This window comes from Anabas testudineus, chromosome 5 (genome assembly GCF_900324465.2).
Source record: "Anabas testudineus chromosome 5, fAnaTes1.2, whole genome shotgun sequence".
NCBI lineage: Eukaryota > Metazoa > Chordata > Actinopteri > Anabantiformes > Anabantidae > Anabas > Anabas testudineus.
In genome coordinates, this window is record NC_046614.1 from 15930227 (window position 1) to 15941940 (window position 11714).

General features: G+C 45.3%; 1 protein-coding gene across 4 annotated transcripts in view; it reads left to right on the forward strand.

Moving 5' to 3' along the window:
- Positions 1-10207, forward strand: part of pax7a (paired box 7a) — a 41442-nt gene extending 31235 nt beyond the window's left edge. For all 4 annotated transcript variants that reach the window (XM_026348617.1, XM_026348618.1, XM_026348620.1 and 1 more), the window contains exons 8-9: positions 8392-8641; positions 9775-10207. In XM_026348617.1, the coding sequence (XP_026204402.1) occupies positions 8392-8641; positions 9775-9890 (366 nt within the window). In that variant the 3' untranslated portion in view covers positions 9891-10207. The remainder of the gene's footprint in view (positions 1-8391; positions 8642-9774) is intronic.
- Positions 10208-11714: the final 1507 nt, after the last annotated feature.

An 11714-nucleotide genomic window follows, 5' to 3' on the forward strand; every position in this document is an offset into this window, starting at 1 on the left:
CAAATGAAAGAGGCGCTTGTTTCAACCTCTTGAATAGCCATCATGATGCGTACAATTAGAAATTAACATACGCTGACTAAAACACAAATAAACAATATTTGTTTTGGACAAACAAATACAGATAGTGCGCCTTCACAGCCAACACACTGTCATCTTTCAAGGATGTTGTATACGTTCAACAAAACCCGACAATATGAAACTCAAAAGAGCCTTTTAGATACTTTTCAAATGATTCTTTGAAGCAGTGTTCATGGGCATTGCATTTGTAGGGAGACAGTTGGCTTGACTTCCTCATTATTGCATGACAGGGACACCTGCTGGGAGAGGAAAGAAAACAACTGCACTGCACTGGAGAGCTAAAGCCATGCGAGAGGAGCTCGGTGCCAGAGATTGTGTTTCACTCTTCAGAGAAATTTCCTGAAAAATGACATAAGGGTAGAAAAAGAAATGAAGTAAATTGGGAAATGCACAGATGAAGGCATGGAGTGATGTTGAAGATAGGGACAGTTGGATGTTAAGCGCACTCTATGCATTTGGTGGAAAGAGATTTTATTGCTGTTTTGATGAAGGAAGTTCCCAAAGTTTTGTGAAGAACTTTTTTTCTGTTTTTGCAGTTTTATGAAAGTGTTGTGTGTTTTGGAATGACAAGGATGTGTGTATCTGAGGAGGGCCTTTGGGCTGTGTGAGTGGGCCGGGCCTCCACACATACACACACACACGCACACACACACACACTCAGACACAGACACACGGGATCAGAGGCAGAGCGGCTCTCACCCCTGCCTCCCTTTGATCTGTGTCCCCAGGCCTGCCTGCCCGCGCGGCGCTGCACCGTACCACGCACGCTGACACCATGCTCACCAGCGACTCCCCACAACTGTCTGAGAGAGATAAGCCAGGGGAGACTCCAAACTGTGCTGCTGCTCTTCCATTAGCTAGCGCAGACGCTTCTTTTAAAAACGGGATGAATTATTTTTAAGAAGCAAGCTCTGCCGTTGCCAAAAAAAAAAAAAAAAAAAAAAAAAAAAAATGGAGAGGGGTAAATGTACGGAACAATCTGGAGCTCTGGCTTCATTCCGCCTCCCTCCCTGACTTCTAACAAGCCATTCTGCACCTGAATACCAATGAGAGGGGGAGATTCATGTAGTCCCCCACATTATTAAAACTTGGGCATTAAGCCTCTCACCGGGCACTGTGTCAGCTGGCAGGCTCCACTGACAACAAATCAAAGGGGATGAGCACATAGCCTGCATTCACAGCTCAGCCACTCGCAGAGCAAGAGGGGGAATACATACTGGTTAATTAGAACTCCCATTAAAACAAATACTGTTTCAATTTGGCAAGTATAAAAAAAGATGCAAGAGGCTTTCAGAAAAAAGAGACCTGCTGTTGGCAGCTGCCAAGAAAATCCAGGGACTGTAAATCATATCCACTGGCTATACTGTTTCTGCACAGATTATTAGCTTTCGCTGTTGTTTTGCAACACTTTTGAACTCTGAGGAAAGATTCTCCGTCTGTGACACCAGAAATCTACCTCTGCACACCGCGTGGTTGTTATTCTGCCTCCTCTTGTGTAGGATAATGTTGCAGAGAGACATGTCTGCGTGGACTGTAGCTTTCACAAAGTATGAGTATAAGTAAAAGCACTGCTTTTTTCAGACGTCAGGACTCAGAGAGTGCCGCTCATAAAGCACATCATGGTCAGTGTTGCTGCTTCACATGCAGGTCTCATTTTCAAGAAGCTCAGACCGTGCTGCCGTTAACCAGCCAGCGTACCTGAGCCATTTGTTGCTCGCTCTATCTTTAAGGTCTCTCGATCACCCGAGTGAAGCCATTTTTCTTGTCATTCCAGAATATTTTTGGCCTGAGCTTTGTGTATTCATAATCTATTTTTCACCTACCAACCTTCCTTTCCTCAATTTGGCTTTTTGTCATCCCATGATGCCTTGCCAATAGTGCTTTGCTCTCTCTCTCCTGCTCTCTCTCCCCACCTTCCTCTCTTGCTCCAACTCTCTCCCCTGGAGAGGCAGCTCTTCTCCCTACGCCCAGATGAAAGGCTATGGCGGACAATAAAAATGCTATTTAAATGCAAGGGTGTTTGTGTGCGGGTGAGAGATATTTCCTGCTGAAAGTGAGCTGCTGCATCCTGATAAATAGTAAATATAAGGGAATGTGATTTACATTTATCTTGCAGAGGCAGCCAATATGAATTTCAGTAAATCCTAGAAGATGGGGATTTAAGAAGGAAAATGACTGAGACTGATTCATATGCTGTGTGTCCCACGCAGTTGAAATGCCTATAAGGTGGAGAGTGGTACTGCCTTTATTAAAGTATAGGCGCAGACATCGATCCTATCTAAAATACCTATTACACACAGGAATACACTGTGTCACATGCTCATCTGCACAGATTTCCTGCCTCGTACACTCACAATTTGAAGGTGACTTGCGCGGCAATAATACAGTAATAGTCCACTTTCAATAGCAGGCTGCTGTGCAGGTGAAGTGTCTTTGGTGTCTTTCCCTTGACCTTTCTCTTAGGGTCACGGGTCAGGGTGCAGGGGGTTATGGGATGGCTGGGGAACAAGAAGGTCTGGTTTGGTGTGAACCTGCCCTGCTAGCCAGAGCTTGGTTCGAGATGTTGTCTGGCCGCATGTGGTTCCTGTTAGTTCCAGATGCCACTCTGACAGGTGCATAGCTGTGATTAATACTCTCTCTGACTTTTCTCTCACCCACATTTTCTCATTCTGTCCCTCCTTCCCTCTGTCTCCTCCTGCATGTCCCTCATTTGTTTCTTGACTCTCCCCACTTAGCCTCTCGTTCATCTGTGGTCTCTTGCTCATGACCCCTTAGCAAAGTAAATCTTAACACTCTCCGTTTCTTTAGCCTAGTAAAACAAAAAGATAGAAACAGGAGTGTCTATTGCCAGCATGCTTCGTTGCATGTGCCTCTTTCTCTCTCCTCTTTTCTTCCTCCTGACAATAAGATGAGAATATGGGAGGTGGTTGGGTCCTCAGCTGGTTGTCTCATGCATCAGCTCAGTCTCCAGCTGAGAGCTATTTCACTATTTATTTACATGTAATTATGGCTATGAGGTGCAGGTATTAACACTGTCAAGAACAATTTGACCTGACATTTTTCACTAGACCTGGCCCCTGCTGTTTTTAGCAAACAACCCCCTCCTCTTCCTCCTCTTCCTCCTCCTTTTTTCTCCTTCACTCCCTCGATCCGCCTCGCTTTCCTCCTGGAGCTGCACCCTCACAGACACACACATGCACACACACACACACAGACCCTGCCTGGCTGAAAACCATTCTCCTGGAATCAGAAAATCTGCCGTTTAATTTAGAAAAGGCGTTGGTGCAAGGTGCGGAGAGTCAAATCTGTAAGTGTGTGTGTGCACGCTTTGAAGGGGCCTCCCTTGTTCCCAGTGGCTGAATCCATCCCATTGTTACTCAAGCATATCACTAGCAGAGAATAGAGGATTGCTCCCCACACGTTCTCCAATTGTAGCCCAATAGACGACATATTAACCTGTGGTTAGTGCAGGGCCAAGTTTATAGCTCATACTATGGGGGATATAGGAGGGAGAGGGCCTTCTTCCAGGTTGAGCAGCTGTCCTTTGTTAAATGCTAAGGATAGCACAGCCTGAAGTGGACTGAAAGTGGATTTAGCTTAATTATATTTGCAAAAGGGTGTGATACAAGGTGAGGATAACCCTGAAGTAAATATTAATTTTAATGCATCTCCACTCGTTGAAGCTTCCTTTGTATGCATGAAGAGAGGCGGCACAGGCGCAGGATGGCTAACGTGTTGTGAGGAGTGACAGCTTGTTCCAGTGCCCACTAATCGTCCTCATCTGTGCCTGACTTGTCAATGCCCAGATTCTGTCAGTGCCAATCAACCACTTAATTGAACACAATTAGTACTCTCCCCTAACCCCCCCTCTACACACCACATTCTTCAAATGCCCATTTCTCTCCCTCCAGCACCAACCCCCCACACTTCTTCCCATTCTACCTCTCACTCTGCCTCTGTCTCTTCGTCCTGTGGCGCTGGTGGAAGACACTTTTCAGTTTTTATTAATGTGCCGCGGCCAATTAACACAGTGGCGTTCAGGCCACAGCCCATCATCTGCTGCCTGCCACAATCCCGGCTGTCTGCTGCGGCCCCACGCCACCCCTCACACCACCTCCACCGTGACCAAAACGCTTTAATTCAATTTATGCAATCACTGTTATTTTTAAATAGTCATTTTGTCTGCTCAGATGAGGGGCCTTACTGCCCGCTGGGCTGGCCCTCTCATGTGAAAGATGGGGGAAGGGTGGGACATTTTGGGAGCAGGAGTTGACCGACTTGGGGAGGGGGGAGGGGGGAGTGGAGATCCATGATATTTTCATTTGTTATTTACTTCCTTCATTTTTTGTTTTCTTCACATTATTACATGCTTGATTCTGATGTTTTAAACATGAGTTCACGGCCAGGAAAACGTTATTTAACAAGTCATCAAAGAAAACATCTAAATCTGCTCTGCATACACATCCATCTTTTATATATTTAATACTTTGTCCTCAAAGTCAGACTCCTTCCCGCCACTGGATTTGTGTGACTCCCGGGTCACAGAATTAAACACTATTCTCTTCCTGTAATCGCGCCCTCAGGACTGGGCTTCAAATATTGATCTGAAATTCAGTGTCATCACTGTGGATCTTTAATCACTCTCTGCTGAAGCGAGTATCAGTCGGGCAGATCTGCTAAGGTGCAAGATGCCATTCTGCACCACTCAGATAACTTACAGACATTTGGAGTGCTCATTTTTCCCTGTCTGCCCCTGTGACCTCTGCCTAACTTAAAGGTACATCTTGGGGGCATTTTGATTTTGGGCAGAACGAGGAGCTATCGGTGACAGAGGAACTAATCCAGTCTTGCGCAGATTAAGAGTATTTGTGGAGTGGGGTGTGTTGGCGCTGGCGCTGGGAATGGAACAGAAGGGGCTCCTATCAGCTCTCCAGGCAGGCTACCCCTCAGGCCAGCGCAGTCCTACAGGAGTCTTTGTACTTCCCAAAGCCTCCACTTTCCTCTTACTCACTCTATATCACTTTCTCTTCTCTTTGCCCCCCTCACCTTTTTTCTATAGGCTATCACATTTACAGTGCTCCATATCGTTTCCTTACTTGTGTTGATTTATTTAAACACAAGCGTTTTTATTGTCAGGTTCTTGAAGTGGGACTAAAAGTTGTAATATGATTGTGGTGAGTCACTTATTTGTGGCACATTAAGTTCATAATGCTGCGTGCACGTCTAAATATTGCACAATATATTAGAAATAAGTTGTTAAAGCGCAGTTACACTAACAAGTTTTAATAAAACCCAGTGGCATCGCAGAACATTTGCAGTTTCTTTCTTGACTTTTTTTCCTCAGTTATTTTGTTTTTATTTTTATTTTTTCTTGTATCACTCCAAGTGTTTCTCTCAGCTCTATCTCTGTCATGTTGTTTTTTTTATTTTTTCTGGAAATCCAACAAAGAACAGCTCGTCAAACATTCACACGGACAAAAAAAAATGTAATTTGTCTGTTGAAGAAATTAGGGAGGAATGAAAGGGGCTCCTTTTGTGTCTCAAGTGTGCTATTTATTTATCTGAAAGGATGCACATTGTATCAATTTACACTTCCCCATTCACTTCGCCACAGGCTGGAGGGCTCAGAAGTTGAGAGAATTAATTACTTTTTTATTATTATTTATAAAGTAATCTATCTGTAGAGTGGAAAAAGGAGAAGGAGAGAGTGAGAGGGGAGGGGGGCTGGGAGAGGCAGGGAATGCCCCGGAGCATTGTCCTTTAAACTAGGTCCTGGCTCACATTATCTCCCAAACCAGCACTCGCACAACGTCAAACAACAAACGAACTCTAGGCTGCTGAGGACGCTGTATGCAAGGAAAGAGAAGGAGGTGGGGGCTGAGGAGAGAGGAAGGAGGGAAGTAGGGAAGAAGTGTGTTAGTAAAAATACTGTGGTTGTCGAGATTGTTTTTCCCTTTGCTAATTCAAACTCCTGCTTAGACTGCTCAGTGAGTTTATACTGATATATAATTTATAATTAATGCTACATGCTTATGTGTCAGTATCAGTCAGTGTGCATTTTAAAACAATGCGGCGAAAAGCATATCATTTACCTCTGAGTTTAAATATCAGGGCAGTGAGTTTGAGGAGGATTTTGAATTCATGTCACCAGCAAGAATATTATGTTTCACACCAGAGTTCAATATCTATAAAATGTAGTTGTACAGAGCATGTAGTAAAAGAAGTATGTGAAGGTCTCCGGCTATCATTTTCCGCTCGTGTATGAAATAAAAGGTTTTTATGGGGCCATCAAAGTAGAAAAACTCCACAATTAAAACAAACCTGTGGATAACATAATGCATGTGGGTGAAGATCTCAGAGGACAGGTTTTGAGGCCGAAGTGACTGTAACTCAGTCCAAGCTGGAACCTGAGAGATGAGTTCACCTCTGGCTCTACCTTTATCAGATTGGGAGGATGGTTTGGTGAAGCTGCATTGATTTTTATTTAGCAGTGTGAGCGCTAAATACAACTGACACGCAGTTAACGAAAACCTTATTACTTCAGAAGAGCTTACCTTTTCCCCTCTAGCAAGTTTTAAGTCATTAAGAGTGAATCCTCTTTCTCTGGGAAGGACGTCTGAAGGATAGCTACATCCTCACAGATGACAACACTTGTCAGACTAAAGTGTCCGACCCATCCTAATTCGCTAAAATAGCAAAACTGCAACAATGTCAATGATAAGGAGTCATTTTCTTTTGAAGAACTTTTATGAGCATGAATAATAATCGAGCCAATTGTTGGCTATTCTATTTCATAAGGAAGCGATGTGATCAAGCTTTAATTAAACAATGACTAAAATGGACTTATGCCCTCCAGCTGTCTCACTCTGGACATTTAACAAGCCCCCACCCCCCTCACCCCCATCACTTTCAGACAACCATCAGACATTACTTAACATGACTCCTCTCCTGTTCCTCTGAGTGTGCAGCTCGGCTCCATATGCACGGGAGCATCGCATGTGTCCGGCATGAAGAGGGCCATGAATCTCCCTCTTATGGATACATGTCACATGCTTTGTCCACAGATGTGTATGTGATGGTGGGGGTTTCCGTACTGATAGAATTAACATGTGGAAACCACTAACCAGCCTTTATGTTTGTGATGTGCTTCGAGTGCTTCACATTTCCTGGGAGAGCTTTTCTAAAGATATGATTAATTTGCCGAATACGGTCCGTTTTCTCTCTGTGGGATATTCCTGGCTTGGTGCATTATTTGTGGACTATTTGGCTTGCCCCTGCAGTGCCTCTGTGGTCGCGTTGGATGCATGTGTGCATGCATGCAAACATATGTCTGCGCGTGTATCACCCCTGTGTAACCACCTCTGTGATGGGCTAATTGGTTTAGCAGCCAAGGGGCCAAAGGCCAGTGCAGCATAGCGAAACTCAACGTGAACCTGATGTTGAAAGGAAGACTTTTCCTGCTATAGGAGGGAAGTATGTGTGGGACAGTTCCCTTTTTACCACCCCCTCCCACTCTCCCACATGCACTCCACTTTCCCCTTTTCACTTAAAGAAATAAGAAAACAAAATTCTCCACAGGGTTTTGGGGCGCTGCGCTTCACACTGGAGTAGCACTAGAGGTAATCTGTTCCATTTGAACATATTTTGAGACCTTCTTCTGACGAATGTCACATACTATTACATTAATCTAGAATATTGAATTGGAAGCTTTTATGCACTATGAATAATATACACACTGTAATATTCAGGCGAGCCCCAACCTGCGGTATCAGTGGGGCCCTCACTAAGGTTGGTGGAACCTACTTTGTGTGGGGATCTGAGGCGATCATTTACCAGTTCCAACACCATTACTATTCATGAGATGGGTAGGCTAGAGGCGAGGGATTAGGGACTCCCTTGGTGCTTGTTGTGCTGTAGGCTCGGGCTCAGGCCTCAGGCTCCAGGACAGGGGCTGTCTGGCACGGATGGTGGGTCTATTATCACCCTGGGACCCTTCTGTCCCACAGCAGAACACTTACTGGCAGTGCCAGCTAATGGAAACAGTCTCTCTTGTTCCTTTTCTCCTTTCTCTAACCTCCTCGCTCTCCTCTCTCTTCTTGTATCTTTCCCCCTGCCTAAAAAAAAGAGATGGGGAAGTTTTTCCCTTTCCCTATTTCAAAGTTGAAATTGTGTATTTCTATTGGCATCTTTACCGTGAAGTGCTAGGATGGAACTATATTTGTAGGAAAAAAAGTACTTTCCCTGAACTCTGTCAATGCTTTGATCCTCAATTTTCCAAATTTCTAACATCCTCGGTTTCCCCTTTCCCCCCAGGTGATGAGTATCCTGAGTAACCCCAGCGCCGTACCCTCCCAGCCCCAGCACGACTTTTCTATTTCCCCCCTGCACAGCAGCCTGGAGAGCTCCAACCCCATCTCAGCCAGCTGCAGCCAGCGCTCTGACACCATCAAGAGTGTGGACAGCCTGGCTTCCTCCCAGTCCTACTGTCCCCCCACCTACAGCGCCACCAGCTACAGCGTGGACCCTGTTACTGCAGGCTACCAGTACAGCCAGTATGGCCAGAGTAAGTAAAGCTTGTATTAAGGTCTCAAAATTGGATGTCAGTGTCTCTTCTTTTTTCTTTTTGTGTGTCCTCCAACAGTGGCTCATTTGTTTCTGTTCTCCTCTTAAGTTGACTAAATTTAGAGAGACTATGAACTCCCACAAAAGAGAATCTGACCTTTGCACTCTGGTTGGTAGAAGCATACACGTGCTCTTGATAAAAGCCCTACCACCACCACCACCACCACCACCCTACCACCATCCTTCTAGAGAGCTGCCTTAGTCACACCCCACTCCACTTGGATGGGAAAGAGGAGAGGGCCACTTCAAAGAACGGCACACCCTCAGGGGCCACAGTGTCCTCTTGCCCACCTCTGTCTCTCCCTCTTTCTCTCGACTCCAACACACACACACACACACCCTTGGGGCAGGAAAGAGTTTGCTTTATTAGATTAGCATAATTGACTGATGCTGTCACAGCCATTCATAAGAGGTAAAATGAAGCACACTTCCCCAACAAGCCAGTCACCACCAGCTAGCCAACATTTGTTTGTGTTTATATGCAGCTTCTAGTAATGATCTGGTGTTTTTTTTTTTTTTCTGTAATATGTTTGTGTTGCGGTGCATGGATGCATGTGAGCGCGTGCCAATCTGTCACGTTTTGTGTGTGCGTACCAGTGTTTTGTCAGCAGCAAGAAACTGATGGCAGTTCGGATGTGAGCTGATGTGAGGTTAATTAAGATGGTGATTGAGCACAGTAGATGGGTAATGAATGGAGGAGAGAGGAGAGAGCTGCTGTCTGAGGATGAAAATGATCGGCCATGTGGAGTGTGGAGGGCATGAAATCAGAGATGCCAAGTGTAATGAAGACTGGCACATAGAACACACATGGGGACCCGTGTGAGTGACAGCATGGAGACTTTACCAGGATGCACATGCTCCGTGCCAGCAGCGTGCCAACCTCAGACAAGGGACAGGGGAGGGGTTTTTATCTTTCACTCTCTGTGTGTGAATTGTTTTTCATTTGACTCACTCGCTTCTGCCACAACTTATTTCAGCCTTAATCAGAGGAATGAAATGAGAGTGAATAGGACACATGTTTCAGGAATCTACCACCTGTCTGACTTCCCTTTCTGTCCTTTTGTTTCTGCACAGCTGCTGTAGACTACCTGGCTAAGAACGTGAGCTTGTCCACCCAGAGGAGGATGAAACTTGGGGACCACTCAGCCGTGCTGGGCCTGCTTCAAGTGGAGACGGGACAGGCCTACTAAAGCCCTCGGGCGCACCCCGGACCCCTCTCCTCGCCCTCTGCCACCTTCTTCCATACGTCATCAAGTCTGGACTCCAGCTCCAGCGCCACTCTGCTGCTCGCTCTGCAGCCCGGCCATGACATCAGCGCACAGACACGCAGCCTCGCTGTGCACCAGAGGAAGTGACACTGTGTGACAAGGCTCTTCTGGGAATGGAACTAAAGTTTTCACACCCTTGTGAACCACCAGGCGGCTCTGCACAGTCTCTCCGCAACTTTGGGCGTCTCTGCCTGCTCCTTGTACTCCTACTTCAGCCCCGAACCCCTGTTTTGTTTTGCTCAGAGGGCCAGACAGGACCTCAGGCGACCTGCAAATGGTCGGCTGACTTGGCCGGGGGTCCTCTTTGTCATGGCTGCAGTCCAGCACACATTTAGAGCCATCAACACATGTACTTTGACCTTGCTGTTCATAGTAGTTAAAAAAAGCCAATATCATTTGAGTGACTCTTATTCTTGTTCCTTTTTTGATATTGTTAAGATTATTGTTGCTGTTATACGATTATGGTTAATGTGATTTATGTTGTTCTTTGATTCCATTCATATCTCTTTTCTCTGTTAGATGTTGGTGTGAAAAAACAGTGGGTGACTGAGACAATTTGGGATCGCGTGCGTGTGAGCGTGAGTGTGTGCGCGTGTGTGTGTGTGTGTGCATGTTTGTGTGTTGGCACAGTCACACGAGAGAGGATGATTGTTTTCCAAGCTGCTGTTCCTCTGCCTGTTCCCTGAGCTCTAATGTTCGTGAGTGATTTGACCTTCCCACTTTCATATTCATCTTGACATTCCTAAAGAACTTGGCCACTCTGTGGGAAGTCTGGCTGGATGGATTCTGCAGGGAATATAAGCAGCGTTTTGGCCGCCAATAGCTTTCCCCTTCTAACCTCCATCCCATCCTTAGCCGCAGTCCATGGGGAGGGGGGCATTGTTTGCAAAAACAGGATTGGGGAAATTAATGTATTTTGTTTAGAAATATGGACCTTGCCAAGGAGGGCTAACTCAGTTTCTCCCCCCTCTGTTCCTCCCAAATCCCATCTGCCTGGGAATCCTGTGTGATTTAAACAGTGTAAAGCTGATTAAATCAAACAAATATAACGTCAAAGCTAATTTCACAATGACCCTTCCCATTACGAGCCACAATATCTGTTTTATGGAGTAATTAGCACAATTTTCAAATGCACCTTCAGTAGATTTCTGCTTTCTCGACATTCCTCAGGCTCCATTTACGAATACGCTATAAACATTCCTGCTCTTTCTGTTATAAGATTAAAAAGTCCACACGCTGCGCCATTCACATGCACTCTGGAAAATCATATAATCCAGTCAGTAGTGAAAGGGCACAGGTAACGCCACTGACTGCCCCCCGCTCTCTTCTGTCTGGACTGGAACCCCCTCTAATCCTGCTCTTGGACGTACTCAATGAAATGTACAAAAAGAAGAAAAAAAAGTTTAAAGAATAGTGAATATGAGACATTTGTATAGCACTCATAGTTGACCTTTGACACGACCCAGGACCAGCTGTTCTCTTGAGATGTGGATTGTTTTTTTCCCCCATTGGCATCAGTGTGATAATGATAATGTACATAGAATTGTTAACTTTATCTCAAGACTGAGTTTGGTCCTTAGTCGCCTTTAAAAACTGAAAACTGTACAGTAGCTGGAGCAGATTGTGTATCGTTTGTTTATAAAGAGTATGTTTTATACTAAAACAAACTATGTTGAGTGGTAGGTAAGCAAGGGATCTGTGGAAGTAAATGTTTGATTTGAGTTTCCTCAACTGGCTTGTTTTCTG